Here is a 21,788-nt window from a genome sequence, read left to right as displayed (position 1 = left end):
CTCTTTTACTCGAGTCTCCTCCTCAAGATGAAAACCTGAAAACAAAACACCGCAATCCCAGTCTTCCAGTGGCTGCTATCAAATGTTACATCAGTGTATCTTGTGTAAACTGGGGGTTCTCACATAAATACCGTGCCACATCTGGTGACTTGGCTTTACCGTTTCTTAGCTACCGAACGATTTATTAGTGGCAGCCTTTTCCGGGACGATCTGCGGCCATCAATTAAAGAATGTAAAAATATACCTCTGTGTTTTCACTTCACCAAAACTGCGTTATGATTATTATTTTTTAAAATATAGAGGAGAAACTTAACTTTTTCGGAGGTGGAAGTTAGCTTTGTCCGAAAACAACTTAAAATTGCAAGTTAGAATGAAATAACTAAAAGCACCATCAAGGAGAACCTTGTTTGCACTCAAGACCAATTTATTACTGATGAACATATGGCCAATATTTTGCCGCACGTCACAGAGGAGGAAAACAAACATTCCGTGCAATGTTAGCGAAACACCAGGAGCTGAGCCTCTTGGGCAGCTATGCAAACGCACTTGGACGATATCTGGAGAGGAGCACTTGCTTTTGAGTATAAAAAGCACATCATCCTTATCTCTGCACGCACTCCTGACTTCCATTCAAGGTATTTCATTAACTCTCTCCGTCTTAACGCTGGATACACCACTTAGCCCCTTTCAGCAATCACCAGGTGAGCGCAATGTGCCGTATATTCCTTTCTATTTTTCACCCTTTAATGTAACTTTATATAGGTGAACTAAACTTTAACTCTATCCATGATTCATTCTCTTCAAGCCACAGATGACGAGCAGGGTCCTGTTATGCAGTCGCAACCTAGAAGTAAGCAGTACACTAAGAAACCTGAGCTTTGCCTATTTGTTTTCCTAATTATGTTCGACTGAAGGCAAATGACACCAGAAAAATGCTTTGGGTAAAAATCGGAAAGGTTTTCTTATACTTCATAACCAGTAACTTTCTAGCGGTGCTACTACACGGGTTTAGTAAATAGCAATACAATTTCACATTTCATGCATGCATTCACAAATTTCCAGAAAACCGCAACCACGATAAGAGAAGATACATTTCTATTGTCCATCGTGTAGACAAAAAAAAAAAAAAAGAACCGGGACTTGTAAACGTATATATATTTACTTTATGCTGGAGCCTGACCGTTTGTATTAAAAGAAACTGAATAGTATATTTAATTTGCATGTTTAGGAGTTAACAACAAATTCACGAAAGTTTTTAATCTGTGAGTATCGTGGGGTCAACTCGGCGTTACATTTTAAGAAGAGTTTGTTCAGTATATGCAAGTAGCCTTGCAGGAGGAGGTATAAGGAAGGACACCTGTTTAAAGTGAATATAGAAAGAAAATTAATGTATGTATCTAACAGCATTCATCCATCCGTTACCTGTAAAAGCGTTGTCAAATTCAGGGTAGCGGGGGCCACAGCTTTTCTTGGCAGCATCTAGGGAAAAGTAGGAAGCATTTCACATAGCATTTCATAATACTATGTGGGTTAGTGGAGATTCCATCGCCTTCCTCTCAATCTGAATATTTAAATACATACACTGTATGATACAGACATACACAAGTACACATTTTGTTTCTTTGATTCGACGCGCAAGGGCAATAATGTAAAGCATAACGCATAGATCGCAAATCAAATACAGTCCGGCAAGAAAAACGTCCAACATGGCTTGCTGTAGATTGAAAGATGGATGGTCATAGGGATGGATATGTGTGTGTTTTAAGTGATTTGATCTTTCGCTAATCCTTTACGGAGACACCGACTTCAGAAGTGTACGCTGATGGCAGTTCATCTCTGAGTCAGTAGGGTTCGCTAGAGTATTAGAAATGCACGGTTACACGGATTCACTGCCGCATGTAGTGTTCCGTAAATATAAGGTGTATTTTTCGTTGGCGTGCTCGATGTTTTGATAGATATCTATCATTTCCTTGCTTTAGTCGGGACCATTTTATGAATGAGCAACCTGAGAGAGGGAGAAAACGCAATACATGGTTAAATGGCTTCATGGATTTAATTTCACCGTAATTGTCGCCGCTTTGACTAAAAACTCGCTCCGACTGCTGAATCAATAATCCCAAGGATACACCAATGATTAATTTCAAGCAATTTACGTTTAAGTTCTTACAATTGTTTCTGTTTCAGTGAATGAAGGTACGAGAGAATTGGCTAAATACAATAAGCTTCAAGGGAGTTGATAAAAGCCTGTAAGACTAAGTTTAACACACTGCTGCATTAAATTCGCCGTTACAAATGAACTGAACGTCTAATAAATAAAGGCATTTCCTCGGGGCACACCACATCTCTAATCTCACAGTGACAAGTTTAATCATTAAAAGAGGAAAACGAATAAAAGCTAAGCGTTTGCCTCAAGGAGAAATATGTTTTGATTTTCTGGAATGAAACGGCTATAACTGGCATTTACCTAAAGGTAACCCCCTTTGGCTAGATTTAATCCCTTTATTAAACAATATTGGAAAAGGTAGCGTTTTATTTGGTTATGTTTTATCGTCAGAAGAAGAAAGTCAAGTGCAAAGTTAACACCTGAAAATACACTTACGGTCTGACTGCAAATATTCAAAACCCATGTTTTTCTCCTAAATTTTTGTTAAGATTTCTTACTTAAATTATTTTAGAGTTGTACATTTAAAGACTTATCTACACCTCCTTTAAAAAGAATGAGGCTGTTCTGTCAGAGACTTAACCATTGCCTCAGGCATCTGTACACGCTGAAAATCGGCGATTAAACAACAAATCCCCTTACATGATTAAATGCCTTCGTTTGACTTTTCATTTTTTTGAAATAATATATCAGAAAGGATTATTGCATTATTAGGAAGAACATATAAAAGCTAATCTCCATTCTTTTCAGAGGAAATAATTGGTTTTGCAAATTAAAATTATATTAAAAAAACGTGAAATCTATGTAATTCACTTCTTTAGGTTTAAATTATCACTAACATTTTTATTTTTTAAGTGTAAGAGGATTCAATGGATGGCTGAATGGACAGACTACAGTTAAAAGCACCACATTGAATTAATGTTCAGAATTTTCCAGCCGGTGTAAGTATATATGTGTAGTTGTTAATATTTGTGTTAGAACCTTGAGTACTAACTGCATTAGACGTATCGTTTCAGCGTAGCGGAAAAAAAGTTTATTTTACTTCACTTAGTCCTCTGGTATTACGAACTTTTCACACAGGTTCCTAATAGAATTACAGAACTGTTTTAAAGTTCTCATTTTCTGAGCTTAATTGCTTTTAAGTTATTGTTTCTTGACTGGAACGGAAACTTTTTTTGCTTTTCTCTTGAATGGATGGCAGCTAATCAAAACTACAGCTATAATCGAATTTATCTCCCTGGTGAGGGTATTTATTTCTCTTACCCTATTGGTTTCAAGTATATCCTGTCTGCACGCTATACAAAAAGCTCCGATTGGCTTTAAGTCGCGATAAAGCGTTAAGGTGCAATTCCCTTTGTCTGCTGCGAATGAAATAGTAGTTTTTACCTTTACTCCATTCGTATGATTGCTTAATCCACTTGAAGTTGTTGTTGGAGATGTGTTTTGACACAGATTGCAAGAAAGCGTTTTCAATAGACTGCGGATATGACTGTTTTGTATAAGACTGGGAAGAGCGCAGGTAAGTGTTTACAGGCGAGACTTCGGCGTATGTTGGAAAAAAACTAAAGCTATATTTTACAAAATCGTCTAAAGGCAAGATTATTTTTCTAAATTTGCACAATATTCATCGGGATTACTGCAGTTGCGTTCATCTAGAAATTCTTAACACAATGTCGCTACGAAATCGTTCAGTTAATAAAGAACTGACGCATATTGAATTACGAATAGAAGAACACAGATAGATAGATAGATAGATAGATAGATAGATAGATAGATAGATAGATAGATAGATAGATAGATAGATAGATAGATAGATAGATAGATAGATAGATAGATCTTGATACCCAGGCTGTATATCAGATTCATCACTTTGTTTTTGAGATCTGTACAATTTCTCGAAAAAAGCTTGAATAAAAAGATAAAGGATCTAACTTCTGATGTTTCCATTGGCTTTCACTTTCAAAGTAAACTCCCAGATACATGCGCTTCCTTATAGAACTGGATAGAAACATCAGTAATATATGTTAATAGTTATGATCAAGAAAGGTTAAAGATTTATTTTATTTTCGGTAATCCGAACCACAGTGGACACTTTCCTTCCTTCGCTTACATGATGGTCTCGGACTTGTAACTGATTGCCGACTTGCCTTCGGAAAGCAGTGTGTTTTATCTCTGGCCTCTTGGTATTCACAGTTTTATCTGATTTTACAGTGGAGCATTTGCAAATGTGTCAGATTGAAGGTTAAAAAATAGGGGGAGGGGCGAGAAAACAACTAGTTTTTAGAAGCCCAGAAAGGACACGTGTACCTTATTTGAGCTACCTGTGAAAGTAAACAGGTAAACACAAGTAGAGGGCTCTTGAATTGAAGTACTGCCACTTATCATGTGCACATTTACCTCTTCTTTTGAATCCTCGTATTCAGTTGATCAAATACATCCCCAACATTCACGAAAGCACACACAGCACATCAACACTTTCATCACCGCTGGCACCAATCACTTTCTTCATTTGGGATTAAGATTTTGTATAAAGGTCACTCACTCTAGAGACCGCCCAGAATTGAAGAATTCCACGAAGCCTCCTCAAATTTGAGGATATTCGTGTCTCCTTGGACCAATATGTTACGACCTTTTTCAATGGGGCTACATTTATTGAATTCGATTTTGTTAATCTTTCGGTTTTAGCAAAGTGTGCTTTTTGTGTAACAAATGTATTACCACAACAGGCAAAATAAAGACGTGTTTATTTTACGGAATAGATTTCTGAAGGCAGAAAAATCAGTTTGTTCGGAGCATAGTCATAAGAATACTTGGATCTTTAAGGTCATGTCCCTTGATCTGCATAATTCTGCTAGCACGCAGTGAAACGGTACACATCTCAGTGATTTTCAAAGGACCATTGACATAGTGCTTTACATTGCACCATGATTAATTCTCCTAGAACCTTCACCTTCACCTAGAAAAATATTTACTTACCTCATGATATATACAAGTGGCTAAAACATGTTGAATCGAGTAAGGGGAAAATCAATTTTCACATGTGATAAAGCGCTATCTTGATCGTGTTTTCCATTTTAATGGATGAACAATCTGTCTCTTACCATTGGACACTTAACTTTACAAAATCTATATGTGGAAATGTTTAAGGTATACCTTGCACGCCTAAGCGCGTAAACACGATTGTTTTTTTTTTCCATAATGGTACAAAATTGTTCCAGTCTACTGTCACAGCGATTTAGTGTGAACAGTAATCTCTAACATTCCACGCTGTTGAGGTATAGCACCAGAATGATTACACACTAAAGCTAAACTATTAGCATATTGGTATGGTACAGTGCTAACATGTATATGATACAATGTATTTTGATAAAGGTGTGTAATTAAATTATTGAAATAAATTAGATTTTTCTCTCTTCTTTCCACTTGAAGGTATGTTTCAATTTGCACAACCTCGGTGATTTTTAGAACATTTTCATGAGGACACATTGAACTAGAAGTTTGAATACTGTATCTAAGAGTATGGATCTACAGAGTGCCACTCACAGGAATAGTGTTAAGATTAGACACAGTTTGGAAAGTTAGGGATAAATTTTCCCTTTGTCAGTCTGGGAAAGTCTCATTTCCACATTCACTAACATAAGGCTTACACACACACACACACACACACACACACACACGTATATATATATATATGTATATATATATATATATATATATATATATATATATATATATATATATATATAATAGGTTTTGACAAAACGTATCATTGTTAACTTGCTGTTGATGAATGTATTCATTATACATTAAATTTAAGAACTGAAAGTATTTCATTGCTGCTGGAGGTTTATTTTTGTGTTTCATGTGAAAATTATATATTATTTAGGTATCTTATTTTTCCATCATCTATGGAGTGCAGTTACTTAGGTTCAAATTGAGCCAAACAATTGTTAAAATGAGAACATAAACTTAGTTTATATTTGTTTATCAGATCCAAGAATTGTGCACTGCGTGCGCTATTTAGACCAGGATAAAATGTTTTGACACAGCCCTTATCTCTGCAGGAAGAGAGCACTGAGCGAGAGTGGAGATGAAGGAGTTGCCTTAATATTGTGGAAGGATTCAGAAATGAATGAAGAGATAGTCCATTGAATGCGGTTGAATGCCATGACAACTAGGAACAACCTCAGATTTATTCCAAACAGTTAGAACACATTGTACGGGGGCGTCAATCATCTATTATTTGGCTCCTGAAATAAATGCAAAAACTGAGCTGGGACAAAGGCTTCCAACGGGAGCCGGACATTTGTCTACATTTCTCCCATTGTCCGCAGCTTAGCAATCGGTTTGTATTTGTGTTTGCCCGGGTCCGACCACCCAGGATGCGCTGAGGACTTGCTAAAAACATGCAACATTGTCACCCACATCACATACTAGATAGGAGACAGAGAGGCATAGAAAAATAGAAAAGGGAGCGAAAATGAATCAGAAGTGCGTGTGTGTTTGTTGCGGGGGGCGTGCGAGAAAAAGAGAAAATTATAACCAAAAATTCATTTCTCCATTTTTGTTAAAATGTATACAACGGCATGGGAGTCGTCAATAATTTGCTAATACGTATACTAAAAATATAAATGGGAAACCGAAATCGATGAAGATGCCAGTTTATTCTGATGATTTTTTTTTTTTTGGCTTTATATACTTTAATCATTTTATATGTGTTTTGTTGAAAATACAGAAATCACCATTGACATGAAAAATCTATAGACAGATCCTGTTTGAGGCAACGGATATTTTATTTATTAGTTTAAATTATGTGAAACTCGTAAGCAATGCATCATTTTATATAATTCTCACTGTTTCTGGGCAAATGTAAAAAAGATCAAACCTACCGCATTCTAATGCGCACAGTGATGGCACTATGTTTATCTAAACGTTATGTGATGCTGCCTAAAATCTTGTTTTTACACCTAAATGACGACAACCTAGAAACTGCAATTGTCATGATTTGAGCGGTGTTTAAAATAACTTCAGACACGGCGTTTTCTGGAGAGTTATAGCGTGTGAGAACAAGCTTTCAAGTATTCGGCTTAAAAGTTGGCAATAGACCCCTGCACAATAGGACCAAGCGCCAATCCATGATAAGGTAGTTTTGTTTCTTTTGAAACAAACAAGAGTCGATGACTTTATGTTTAATTTACACTCCTTGTCCTTAAGCCTTAACCAAAATATTGACCTAAAAGGTTTACATAAATTGCTCTCTTGCCATTTTAACAATAGTATTTCATTTAGAGTGAGCATCAATGACTGAAATAAAGAGACTTTAAAACGAGCTTTTATACTGCAGTTTAGCCCCAGCTGCCAACAAGCAATTTTCCAGCTTATTGCTTTAATATTTTTACATCTGTGGAGAGTATTAACGCAAATGCGTTTCAGGAGCAATTTGTTAAAAACGCGCTTTCAAGTATGCAGAATATAAAGCTACTTGGAGGTCCTTTGTATGTAAATAGGGTGTAAAAAAGGCCCTCCCCATCTTTGTAATTAATTGACACGTTATACCACTCATCATTTTCTGAAGCACCAATGGTAGAGGCTCGGATCTCCCCAAAACCCACAATTTCACATCTGCAAACACTGTCTTCATCCACTTGACTCCCAAGACCCGCCCACACGTGGCCAACCTTTTGCGTTTTTAATGCTTTTTCACTGCAGGTTCATGTGTGCACACCAACCTTATATGGACTGATCGGTCCAGTAATGGCTTATTTCTTCGTCGCACCCGCCGGTAGCACAGGGTCCATGAGGCACATATAGTCCTCCAGGCACTTTGGCACTCTTCCTGGACTTACACAACTGAATCCACTACTTTACAAGCAATTGGTTTAAGTACACTGCTTAATCTGCCTCCATTCTAGTTAGATATCTGACACTGTATTAGACTGGCTCTTTTTGCCTTTTCTTTGTGAAAGAAAAAGAAGACGAAACAGAAGAAGAAGAAAAAAAAACTTAAATTCCGTTTTGTGTTTATTGCTACAGAGGATTGCCAAACTGGTGCTGCAACTTTCCTGCATAAATTTACCCCGAATATGTCGTTGACCAACACAAAGACGGGCTTTTCAGTAAAGGACATCTTGGACCTCCCTGACACCAACGATGAAGAGGGCTCTGTTGCAGATGGAGCGGAGGAAGACACAGAGGGGTCCGAAGCAACAAAAACGGCTGGAGTTTTGGGGCAAAGCCCCCTTGAAAACGTACAAAACCTTCCTTTAAAGAACCCATTTTATGATAACAGTGATAATCCTTACACAAGATGGCTTGCCACTACGGAGAGCATTCAGTATTCAAGTGAGTACTTTTCAAATGTTGAAGTTACATAGTGGGTTTTATTACTTCTTGCTCTCTTCCACTTGCTTTTCGATTATTTAATTAAATGTTAACAGACGCTACTCTGTTTTCTTATATTCTTAAAATCGCAAATGTAAGCCCTAGGTTACTAATGCATTCCCCGGCATAGGTTTAGCTTATATAACGGCAACATGCATAACATTTTTAATTGCTTTATAAACAGCTGACCGGTACTGAAAATGGTAGCATTTATTTGTCTAATCGATGTGTTTCTGTACTGAATACATAATTTTTCCTTCGTTTTAGAAATATTCGTTTCAGATGTTTATTTTTAACTGTGATAATTAATCCGAATAATCTGAATAGTAATTTCCTCAAACTGTAAAGTCTCTAATATGCTTTATGTTACGACAAGCGTTATTTCTTTCTTGTGACATTTTTGAATCAAGGAGTATACAGTTAATGCCGGAGTTTGCAGTCCCCTTACTCTTGAGTTGTCTTCCTCTTAGAGAGAACATATTATCTTGCTAGTTTAAGCTGTAAAGTGCTTTTTTTCTGCAATAATTGACTTGTATTAGTAAAGCAATCTATTCTAATATTGTCTGTGAAAAACGGGCACTTTAGAGAGTTAAGATATTGAAGTTTTTATTCTAAATTTCATTGTGACTCTTCTAAAGGAGTCGTGTTAGGCAGCTACATTCTCTCTAGTTTAGATAATTGTTGCTAATTTTATCTTGTGAACACTTTTATTTCGTGATTTAAAATGCGAGTTAAAGAATCGATTATGCATCACATAAACTCGAACCTAAAAAAATGAAACATTGAAAAATAGCAGGGAAACTGCAAGTTTAGCTTAAAAGCTTAAGTTGTTACTGGACTGTTTTGTCGTACAACGTCTCCTCGGGAATTTTGTAATTCTGAGCACATAAATGAAACGAATCGATGCCATCAGTCGTTCCGTTAAACGATTATATGACTGTATGCTACGGTACTGACGACATTTTAAAGTGTATTATAACTGATGAACGAGAGACCTTATGTTGAAATAAGCCAGTATGGAAAATGAAAAAAGTAATGATAAACTAGTGAATACCTTAGTGAGTGTCTGTTTGATGCTAAGTAACATAACGGCTAAACTACATCGCTCAGGCATAAGTAGTTTTTGAATAGAGGCGATGTTTAACTTATCAGATGCGCTGTGACCTCTTCTTAAAATGCGTATACTGCGCAGATTTATCATTTGTATGTGCATGATAAATCTAAACGTAAAATGGTCTGGATTATATGGATTAAATTTTATTTGAGAAGTCTCGGGGACAAAATAATTGCAGGTGAAAGACTACACAGTGTAATCGGCGTTCTCTGTGTTATTTTTAGTGCCTTCCTTTTAACGCCTTTGGATTGTCTGATTCCAGATGTATTCTTTTGCTTCTAGTTAAAGGGCACTAAACATTTTATCTGCTCTTTACCTCAAAACTGTCAGAGTATTCCGGCAGATATTAAATTAACAAACCGTTAGGCAAGCATACAAACTTCCTTCAAGAATTTCCGATGCGACCCAGTGTTGTTTATAACCGTTTTGTACAGTGTTTTATACAGTAGAATCTATCTATCTATCTATCTATCTATCTATCTATCTATCTATCTATCTATATATATATATATATATATATATATATATATATATATATATATATATATATATATATATATGCGCATTGCAAGACTTCTTGTACATTGTAGTCCTACCTAATACATTTTGCGCGAATTCACATATTACGTAAGCTTTTTTTTTAATAATTACTGAACCCTTACATGCTGATGGTCTATACTCTTTCCTGCTGTTATATTTTGCTGTTGTTGCCCAAGTATTCATTGATTTCTTTTTCTGCTGTTGTTCACGCAGTACATGGTTTATCATCCAACTCCCAACAACAGGACTCCTCGGCTAAGTCGCCAGAGCCTTCTGCTGATGAATCCCAAGACAACGACAAGGAGACCTCAAGCAACGGCAGCGACTCCGGGAAGAAGCGGAAGAGGAGAGTACTTTTCTCTAAGGCTCAGACTTATGAGTTGGAGCGGCGCTTCAGGCAACAGAGGTACCTCTCAGCTCCCGAAAGGGAACACCTGGCTAGTCTGATCCGTCTCACACCAACCCAGGTGAAAATCTGGTTCCAAAATCACCGATACAAGATGAAGCGGGCTCGAGCAGAGAAAGGTATGGAAGTGACTCATCTCCCTTCCCCGCGTCGGGTGGCAGTGCCCGTCTTAGTCAGGGACGGCAAACCGTGTCATACTCTCAAAGCTCAGGACTTGGCAGCCACTTTCCAGGCTGGAATTCCCTTTTCGGCGTATAGCGCCCAGTCTCTCCAGCATATGCAATATAATGCTCAGTACAGTTCAACCGGTACTACCCAGTTCCCCACAGCGCATCACTTGGTGCAAACCCAGCAGTGGACTTGGTGAACTATAAAGACTGTCAAAATAGGCTTGGGGTTAAAGAAACTCAAAAGAACAGAATAAAGAAAAAAAAAAGACTTCGACATTTTACAGCTTCATTAATTTCAACAATTTTATTTTGGGGTGTTTCGTGCGTCATGTTTACATGAAGTTATTACATTTTGTCGTTTTAGTTTTTGTTTTGTTTTGTTCTGTTTTGCTTAATCATGAAAATCAGTTTCTGCCTCCATAGATCTGAACATTTTAATGTTCTTGTGATTTTTGTAAAGTATGTTTGTGTGATGTAGAGATGTTTATTTTTTTATTTTAACATTTTTGTTCACTCGTGTATAAAGCACGTACAGAAACACTTTAAATATAGATATTTTATTTCATGTTTCTTTTATATTGAACTTGACATATTTATAGCCATGTAAAAATTTGGCAAATTTTAGTTTATTTTAATATTTCCATTTATTATTATTATTATTATTTTGTAAATATTTTTGTGGTCAGTGTCGCCATACAGCTAACCATTCAGGAAGTTTGGCTGGATACAAATATTATATCACCCCATACTTATCCCCTATCCGAAAATAATGATAACATGGGGAAAGAAATCAGAATAAAGGATATACAAAGATATCGTTAATAATTATGTGAATAACCATAAATAAACGCGAATTAATGGAGGCTTTCCGGTTTTTATAAGTCTTTTAATAAAAATGCTGTGTTTCAGAAACTACGTTTGGGTTGGTTCTCTTGACTATTGTCATAAATAATTACTATTTTATCTTAAGCTATCTAAGAAACAAATCTTTCTCTTTCCCAGAAGATTTATTTATTTATTTATTTATTTACTTATTTATTTATTTATTTATTTGCTTGCCTGTCGACGTTCTTTAGTGTTTGGATTACATGCAAAGTATCCAGTTGCTGCTAGTCATGTTTTGTTACAGAGTGTTCTTAAATATCAGATGACTCGACCATGCATCTTAAATTTTCCGTGTTTAGCTACTTAGCGGCTAAGCGGGATAAAGTCACTTGTGAAAATGAAAAATAAACCCCACTTACTTAATGTAAGAGGGATTCTTCAGCCGAACTGCCTTTGATTTCCGTACAAACTCAATGGCTTCTACTTTGATGTCCTTTGACTTGCATCTCAAGAACAAGATGTTTGTCACGTTCTTAAATATATATGGTTTTAGAATTAGGTAAACAGGCAGATGAATTTCAGTTCTGACTATTCTGAAACATTAAATTGGTTTTACCACTAATATGTAGTCTACTTGTGTTTATTTTTTGGGCAATTTTTGGGTGGTTTCTTTATTCGGAAAATAACCAGTAGCAAAGAACTAAAATTGTGTGATATTGTAGAACACTCCTTATAGTTCATGTGTTCGGGACTCATCCGTAATAATTAATTTCTTAACCAATTTGTTTATATACGACTATATATACCACTGTACCGTTATGCAATTGTACCGTTATACATTGTTACTATTTTCTCCTGGCAAATTATGATTAGATTATATTGAAATATGTAGGGATCCTTTTACGGTTAAACAGATACGTTCTTATGTATTCATTGTTGCTTTATCGCAAGTCGATGACAGTTTAAACCAGTTACTTGAGCAACCTAACAGAAACTTTCCAGTGGCATGTGTCCGTCCATTTACTGTAGCCGCTTTATCCAAATGATGGTAGCGGGGCATCACGACGAGAACCAACCCTGTAGGCGCCAACCGCAACATCGGGATTATAAAATTGAAGTAAAAAAATGGAAGGCACAAAATTATCCTTGTGTTCTCGTAATCTCAGCACAAAAATTCTAATAAAAATGTAATAGTCATCTTGTTAACTGAAACTGAGCTATTATAATTAAAAAGAGGACAGAAGACCTGCCCCTGATGGTCCGACTACTTATTTCACTTCAGATTTTAATAATGAGTAAAAATCTATCTATCTATCTATCTATCTATCTATCTATCTATCTATCTATCTATCTATCTATCTATCTATCTATCTATCTATCGATTGCAGTTCACCGTTGGACTTCCTCATTTTTCTGGCTAGTTCGATAAATTCGCTTTAAATGCGTACTTCTAATGTAGTTTACCAAACCCTGTGGTTGCCAGTCTCGTCTTTTCCGCATGTAGCAAAGGGCGTCTAAAACGATTACAATGGCACTATTTCAATTCTGCATAAGTCAATAAAACATGTTGATTCCTGTGTGGCCCTAACCTTATTGGCCTTATGTTTCACAAGCTGACGGGGCACCTTTGTGCAGTCTATCTTTACACAATATACAGTAGACGACACAAAAACCACACAAAGGATAGAGGCTGGTAGTTGAGGATGTTAGAGGCGTGCATATTAAAAAGGTATAGAGACAGAGGAGACTGGGAGAGAAAGAGAGAGGGAGAGAGAGACAGAGATAGAGATCGAGAGAGAGAGACACTGGGAGTTCCTTGGTGCTATTCAGTTGCCTTTTCTGGGGCAGTGCATCCCGGAGTCAGGGAGAAGTATCCTTGGGTTTTGTTATCCCTTGTCAGTTGGTGCCATTGTGATTCTTGTTGTACACGTTGTGTTCCATATGGACAGCTGGGCTCAGGGAGGGAGAAAGGACACACATACAAAACCTAAATTGTGTCAGGCCTTCAAAAACACCATTGTTTTCTCTGAAAGAAAACAGAATGAAACATTCGTACATTCAAAAAAAAAAAAAAAAAAAGGAAAAAAGAATGTCCATATTTTCATTCTATATCTTCGCATATATTTTTCGTTGACTTCCCTAGTTTAATATATTTTGTAACTCCGGACGAATGTAAAATGTATTTTTTAATGATTTCACAGTAAACCGTGTAAGCACTGTTTTACTACTTTGGTACAGCATTGTTTGCTATGAAAATTAATCACTTTATGCTGCAGATGTTGGAATCTGGCGTTAGAGTACGTTCTTCAACAATTAAATAACTGCTAATCTGTGTTTCTTTTATTTCAAAACTTTAAACTTAAAATTCAGCACTTTATCATATATCACTAAGAAATCTTTCTGTCTTTTTTTCTTTCACAGATCAAAGAAATATATGTATAATGATCAAGTCTGACTTTTATTCTAAATATATTTAGCTTTCTTGCTGTATTCACAACAAAAGCGGTAATAAAAAATAATACAGAACTGAGCATGTGAGCATTCGAATGGAATTACATAGAATTATATTTACTTTTAGCCAGTATGCTCTATCATGAAAACTCGTGTTCCTTTTGGACACTAATTAAAAAGTGGACGTGCTAAGTTGAGTACTGAAAAATGTGGCAATGTGCCTATTTATTTAGCCTGCCACATTAACAATTACAAATAAATAATATCAATTATGTGATATAATGCGTACTGATTTTTTCCCCCTGGAAATAACAAACGGCTAATAATGTTCGAATAGTGACAGTTATTCATTATACATAAATGTGAATACAATCTTTTATTTGATATATTTTTCAATTTGTCTTGGAACTAGCGTTTAACTTTCAGAATATTTAAAGCTAAACAATATATTTAAAGTTTACCGGTAATATAACTATCTTTAGCGCTCAATACACTGTATATATTCTACAGTGAGAATAAATAAGCATTTTTAAAAGAGCAGAAAAAGCGTTAATTACAAAATAAAAAAAATACGGAATGACTGATTCTCACTAACCTCACTGTACATTACTTGCGAAATTAATCTGAAACAAATAAAATATGTAAATTTAAAATTAGTGATCAATAAACCGCATTTTAATTCAATTACGACACTGAAGTCTTTGGGCTTCTGATTAAATCACAGGCGCTCACTAAAAACACAGCAATACTTACCACGGGGTGGCAGCAGAGCCCTTTTGTAAAAAAAAAATAACGGCAAGTTCCGCTTAAAAATGTATTAGCCTATTATTATTATTATTATTATTATTATTATTATTATTAAGATAGTGTTTGCATTGATTGGTAAACATTTAAATAAATACACTTATAAATAGTTACAGATGGGGGTATTTACATTAATGCTCCTAAGCTTTAAGTCTCTTTTTAAAGTTATTTTTCTTTAAATACCCAGAGAACATTTTATTACTCATTTACCCAAATACCTGCAAAAGTATATTTCTAACGTTGTATGCTCAGTAAACTTCGCTGATGCATAACTGAACGTTTCTGATGTCTGACTACTGAATAAACTCCACATACTGAAAAATATGCCCTTTAACTACTGCTGTCTATTTTGAAGGTCTCACCGTTGAAAAAGCATATGTCTTATTTCCTTAAAACTCAAATGATCTTTAGACATTATGCAAACGGTATACAGATAGGTTCCTCTTTATACTCGTCTGAGATTCTGCAATTTAATTTTTTTCGCAACATTTAACGCCGTGTTTTTGTAAGATGTGATAGTGTCGCTATAAACATTTGGAAAAATAATGTTTGTTAAAGTTATGGCAGTACGTGATGCGTTCTCAAGCATGCAGAGGCGGTAAATACACAGTAGTAGACTAATATTCTAAACGAGTTCTTCCACAGATGTAAAATCCGCAGAGTGGCGCAATTGCGCCGCGTAAGTACCTCGTTCGTGCAGCCTGTGAGAAATGTGCTATTGCACTATTTTACATTTACATCAGTTCGATAATAATGTCGGTAAAATGAAGTAGATTAAAATATATGTTTAAATATAGTTATATTACAACGATGTATTTTTTCTTAACTCCAGACAAACCACTTACATGAAATTTCTGGTGAGAGAGACAAATAAAGATCGTTTTTAAAATCCATATTTAGATATTGTAGATAGATAAATAGACAGACTTGAGCTTTCCTCCAGAATTACTTTACATAAACAGCTGATCTGTAAGCCACTCCACGGAACAATCTGACAACAAACTGCACTGTGTTAAGAAAAGCTACTTTGGACACTCCGGGAACTTCTTTCTGGTTACAATGCTCGTTCTGTGCTGGCCGGAGTGCAGTTTGGGTCGTTTCCCAACCGTATGCGCCGCTCAGTATTAGCTTCAGAATCTACGTCATGTAATTTATTTTGTTCTTTCTCCGAACACTATGCTGCCGAAGGCTGTTTGTCTTGCATTTTGTTTGTTGTGGAAAAATAAAAAGCCATAGATGTTTTAGGATTTTGACTAGAAGTTCGATGTCTCAAAAACAGCGCTTTCGTACATATTAAGATGAAAAAGGACGAGTCCCGCGCCAGAGGAAAATGAAAGAGATCATTGTTAATTTGCCAGTCGAGTCTAAAACTTTTTCGTCCTTGGACGGAATACAAAGTGATGCACTGTTTCTGTTCAATCATTTGCAGGAGCGCAAGTGTTAAATTAACGCTTAACTGCATGAATGGTTCCATTTAAATTATGTTTAAATATTATATATTAATCTGACACCGTACGAGTTAACTTTAACACTGCTGATTTGGATATGCTTTAGTACTCTTAACAGTATGGTAGACATGACGCACAGGTTTTTCTGGAATGGAAGTTTCAGAGTAGTTTCGTAAGGCAGTCAGAAAATTTTTACATTTTATTCTAAATCGCAGCGTCGAGTAGTATATTCGGTTCGCATCTGGAGCCGGTGCGTCGATTCCACAAGATCGCTAGGTGTCAGTGTAGGACTGCGTTCGCTCCTAATCCGCTAGTCATTGAACTGGGTCTCCACGCGGCGTGTGCTGTAATTAAACAATACATTCTTTTTGAATGCTTTATTTATTAGCCAACGTTAAAATAGTATATTATTTTTATTGTATACAACATTACTTGGTCTGTTGTAACCTTGAATTTCTATACTGTACTTCATAACTTTATTCCCGACATTTACTTTTCCTGGATTCTACAATTGCAGTAGTTCGACTTTGTTTCCTCTAGACGCGTATTATCTCTTTCACAGAGCGCTTGCTTTGGACTGTATTAATATGTTTATATTATGAGTCACTTTATTTTTCCTTATTGTGTTCTACAGAGTTCATTTTACTGGCCTTTTGCATTTTACAACGCAGTTTAAAACCAACCAGATCTTCCTCGTCTGTCTGAAGTATCACTGGCTAAAAAAGCACCTTTTAAAATAGGCGGTTTGGCTTGAGCAGTGTTCCCTGATGACTGCACAGTGCTTTCTTTTTGTACCAAATAAAAAAAGTGGATGAAATGATCCTTGTCTTCCAAGAAATAACAGCTCCCCATTGAACCAATTGACTTTATACTATGAGTAGGCAACCGTTGGCTCAGTGCTGGGAGGCACTTAACATGGCTATTCAAAAAGTCAACAAATAAAGATGAATAAAGAAGAAGCATGCTTTTAAATGCTTTAGTTTCAGTTTGTAACATTACTCCCCTTTCTTATTTTGCTGTATAATAAGCATTTCTACATGCTTGTTGTACAAGCACAATTCAGTTGAATAGGTTTTCAGTTATTTAGGTTTCCCTACCTGCAAACCAATGCTATAATTATTTCTTTAAAGTACAGAAACACATCATGTCATCATAATATACCCTTTTTAACACTTACAGTGTTATTAAATATATATCTAAAAATGTGTTTATGCTTTTTGTAAAAATTACCTTCCATAAGACCGTTAAGCTTTAAGTAGCAGGATATAACTTAATAACAATTTCAGTTCTGCATATCAGCCTAACTGGTGGTCCTAGATTATTTCTTCAGTACCTTTTTGTAAAATTTAATGTGCAATATGAGAATCTCTATATGTCAGGATTAAAAATAAAGGACCAGTGGAAAAAAAAATCTTCCATAAAAATTTTCTAAACTGAATTTTGGCACAGTCTCTGCTTTAAACCAAACCCACCAGTTTTCCATTTTCCCTCAATATTCAGTTTTCTTTGGTAGTGTTGGCAATTCCTAGTTCAGAGTTTCATTGGGAAGATTCCTTTCTACATTCTCTTATTGTCCAGCTATACCCAATAGGAAGTGAACCACAAAATGTTGCAGCTGTCTTGTTTGCTAGTCTTCTGGAAGGCTTTGATGAAGCTTGAAACAAACTGTGAACTTCTGACTTAGGACATGGGTGCTTCATCATGTCACCCCGCTGCCACAGATGTCTTGTCAGTGAATATATATGTGTTTTTCTTTTTTCTGTGATTAATTTAATATGGATCAAGCATAAGCACAAGACTTTATAAATACACATGTTCCGCTTTTTCGTATACACTAGCATCATATATATAATTTAAACCTACCTAAAAACTATTATTATTATTTGAAACCATGGTTTTTGTAATTTATTTTTATAATATATGGAAGTGTTCTAGTGAAATCATGGCAGACGTTGAGATATTCTTCCTTGCTCAGAAAGTATTAATTAATTACATTATTCCAGCCTTTCTCTTACCTAATAAACCTTCTTCTGCTACTGTCTAGACAGATAAACTTTATATTTAACAGTTGCCTCTAACACTTCACATATATAGGAAAATTATACTTAAAGTCAAAGAACCGATTTAAGCTCTACTGTGATTAGTCTTCCTGTCTTTGGTAAAATGTTAATTGAGCCCTATAGTTTTTGTCTTTTCTTTTCTTCTTTTTTTAATTTAGCCTGTCATTACTTCCTAAATAAAATGATCAGGTTGCAATGACAGGTTGTCGATTTACAGAGTTGTAGAGCTGTACGTATGTTAAGATACTGAGTTTTGTTGCTGAATTTTTTGGCGTAGGTTTGTCTATGATCCTTTTGTAGAATTTTTTTTTTTATCACCAATAATTTTGCACACCAATAAAAATGTTAACATTTTGAAGAAGAATATCTCCTGTATGTTCCAAGGGTAGTTTATCTTGAGAGTACCTCTTGAACCTATGGCAAATGTTAAATGTATTATATTTCAGCTTCTAAAGCGTGCAGAAATGTTAAGCACACGATTTGCTCTTTTTTTTTTTTTTTTACTTTGTTCTATGAAAAATATATCTAAATAATTATTTGGGCATTTATCTTTTCACTGGTTATCAGAGCACAAGCCACATTGGGAAACATGGATTGCAAAGCAATCAATGGATGGTTATTTGAAATGAACAGTCAAGCATGCCCCAGAGTGTATTTATGACTCTGCTAATAAAGAGGAATGGACTTTTTATTTGCTAAAGTTTTGCACTACTTCTGGTACCAGGTTAACCAATCCATTTGTTATTGTTTTCCATGATCCTGTTCTCAACATTTATTACAAAATGTAGTAGATATTTGTTGTTAGGAGTAACGTTACATTATTCTTTACAGACTGAGTGTGAAAATTAGCCCTGTTGTTTTTATACTTAGAGTAATCTGTTTTGAGCTTCAATCAAAACACGTTAATGTTAAATATGTATCGGTACATTGGAAGTCTTACATATTCACTCAGATTGCTCTGATATATGCAACGGAATAACCAGATAGGTGGCAACTATTGTTTACAAACAAAGAGAAGCCATCAGCGTATCAAATCCTAATTTGGAATATTATCAACAAAAGTTGAGCAGGACCTCATTCACTTTAATATTGGAGACACCATCTTATAAAAGAGCACACTTGGCATTCAACATGATGAATCCGTTGGCAAATACCATAAATATTGCATGTGAAAGAGATTAAACTGTAGTTTTCAAAATGAAATATTAAAACATGTAACATGACCTTCTTCAGCAATGGATCACTTTGTGAATATCTGTCTGCTTCTATTTAACGATTAAGTCCTATTGCTCTGCAGTATTTTTAGGTTAGCACATTATTATTATTTTCCCAGAGTGGTATCCAGTTAATGTGAAAACTATGAAGTAGTGATTAGATAAATTAGAGAAAGAAAGAAGTGCATGATGCAGCAATTTTGGCCTGACTAATACCATACATTACTGTCAAAAAACATACAGCTCTAATTAAAGAGTCTTCTTTGCTATTATCCATTTGTCTATCTGTCCATCTTCTGAACCTTCTTATGCAGGGCAGGGTCACGGGGATGCTGGAGCCAATCCCAGCAAACACAGGGCAGCAATAGTCCCTGGACCATCACAAGGAGAAAACACACACACAGCACGGCCAATTTAACTACACCAATTCACCTAATCTGCATGTTTTTATTAATACCTAGCACACATTTTTACAACATATATTAAGTATATTTGAGTGTGAGCCATGACAGTGCAAAGTTAATTGTCTTAAGTAGAGTCCAAGACCCCTGGTGCTATTGTTTGTTTTAAAGAAAAGGTAGCAAACTTGTAGTTTACCAATAAAAAAAATTACAAACTGGTCTGGAAGATTTGGAAATAACTAATAGATGAAGAGAGCAGACCTTATGGTGGAAAGCCGAGGTGATGTGTTAAAAAAGTGCTTCACATCAGTAAGCTGGAAGTGTTTTGGATAGTCATGGAAACTGATGTGTTCAAAGGTGATATCTTGAAAATGTAAGTCTTCCAGTTCGTAACTACTTTAATGGTTTAGTAATATATAGAAACATTAAGCAAAATTAAACCATCTATCCAAACATCTTGTGAATCTATTTCTTGCTCACAGAATCGTACACACAGTGTTAAGATTAAGTCAAGAACATGCACATGATTGAGATGTGGAAGCGAAGGAGAGGAACATTCATAATCTGTGTAGACAGTGGCTGGGCCATTAAATGAGAGTGGGTTTCTGGAACACACTGCCAGCCAGTGCACCACTGTGCTTTACTTCTCTGCAAATAAGTGAATTCTGAAATCAAAGACGTAATAGAATTTGTAAAAAGTAAATAAATATGATTTATAGATATGGTATTGAGAATGTTTAGCTATTAGCAGAGTAAATGACCTTGGCAGAGTTAATCTTACTGTTTGCAGTATATCTTTTGTTTGTTTATTTTTATTAATTTTACAAATTGAATTAAAATGAGAACATTACTTATCAGTAAGATATCCCATTCAACTCGTATGTTCTTTTATAAAATCTTTTACATTAAACTCTCAGTGATAATTTTCTTTTTGACAACATATATTGATTACGTCCAATGAAGTGAAAAGTTTTATTCATATGACACTTATTCATAAACAAAAAAAACTTCAACTGTTTCCTCCACAATAAATTTGATGTACATCTTTTATAGATGCTTATTTTTGAACATTAAAAAAGAACAGTAGCTCAGTAGTAATTTCTCTTTGAATAGCTTTTTATTTTAAATTGAAGAACTCAAAACACAAATGTTGCAAATCATTTTTCTGATTCAAATATGTCTCACGCGTTAGGTACCAACCTCAGTTGCAGTGTTAACGGCACCTTATGTTGTCATAATTTTTTTATGTTAATTATTAAATGCAGTTTGTTGTACTGTTGTTTGTTTTAATGTTATTTGTTTGTTTTCTGTATGATATGGAAAACGATGATCCGCTGTGGCAACCCCTAATGGGAGCAGCAGAAAGAAGAAGAAGTTTATTTATTCCATGTACAGAGATATTGTATAGTTTAATAATGTAGTTTATATTTAATGCATTACACTTGTACATACTGTATATACAGTATGTGTACACAGTGAAGCTACACTCCAAGAAAGGCAATATACAAAAATAAATTGAACTGTAAGACATATGAATGAATAATCTTGAGTGAACCAAAATATGTATATCCAATTATACAGATATGGCATCATAAAATTAACATGATCATATAAATAATATGAAAATTAATAATATGATCACATGAATGTGTGAGCACATTTGGATCAGAGCATTAAAGCGGTTTGGCGAATTTGTATTCAGGTATACATTTTATTTTGTATAGAATGAGGTTTATGCATCTTTTGATACCTTCGCTTTTCTGATTTAACAGTTATCAGAAGTAAACAACTTTGATTTTTCCAGTTTAGTGGT

The 21,788-nt window shown here is 35.2% G+C and overlaps 1 protein-coding gene across 1 annotated transcript; it reads left to right on the top strand.

Moving 5' to 3' along the window:
* Positions 1-418: 418 nt before the first annotated feature.
* Positions 419-12,758, top strand: nkx2.2a (NK2 homeobox 2a). Its single transcript, XM_028799170.2, has 3 exons — positions 419-701; positions 8,195-8,503; positions 10,410-12,758. The coding sequence occupies exons 1-3, from the start codon at positions 434-436 to the stop codon at positions 10,967-10,969; spliced, it is 1,137 nt and encodes a 378-aa protein (XP_028655003.2). The 5' UTR covers positions 419-433; the 3' UTR covers positions 10,970-12,758.
* The last annotated feature ends 9,030 nt before the right edge of the window (positions 12,759-21,788 follow it).

The sequence above is a fragment of the Erpetoichthys calabaricus genome, chromosome 3 (genome assembly GCF_900747795.2).
Source record: "Erpetoichthys calabaricus chromosome 3, fErpCal1.3, whole genome shotgun sequence".
Taxonomy (NCBI): domain Eukaryota; kingdom Metazoa; phylum Chordata; class Cladistia; order Polypteriformes; family Polypteridae; genus Erpetoichthys; species Erpetoichthys calabaricus.
This window is presented reverse-complemented; position numbering and strand designations above follow the sequence as displayed.

Bases quoted from the DNA above. Each gene is read 5' to 3' on its own strand.
- nkx2.2a (XM_028799170.2), top strand. From the start codon at position 434: ATGAACATATGGCCAATATTTTGCCGCACGTCACAGAGGAGGAAAACA. The intron at 702-8,194 runs GTGAGCGCAATG...TTATTGCTACAG, and splicing joins CCCCTTTCAGCAATCACCAG to AGGATTGCCAAACTGGTGCT. The intron at 8,504-10,409 runs GTGAGTACTTTT...TTGTTCACGCAG, and splicing joins GGAGAGCATTCAGTATTCAA to TACATGGTTTATCATCCAAC.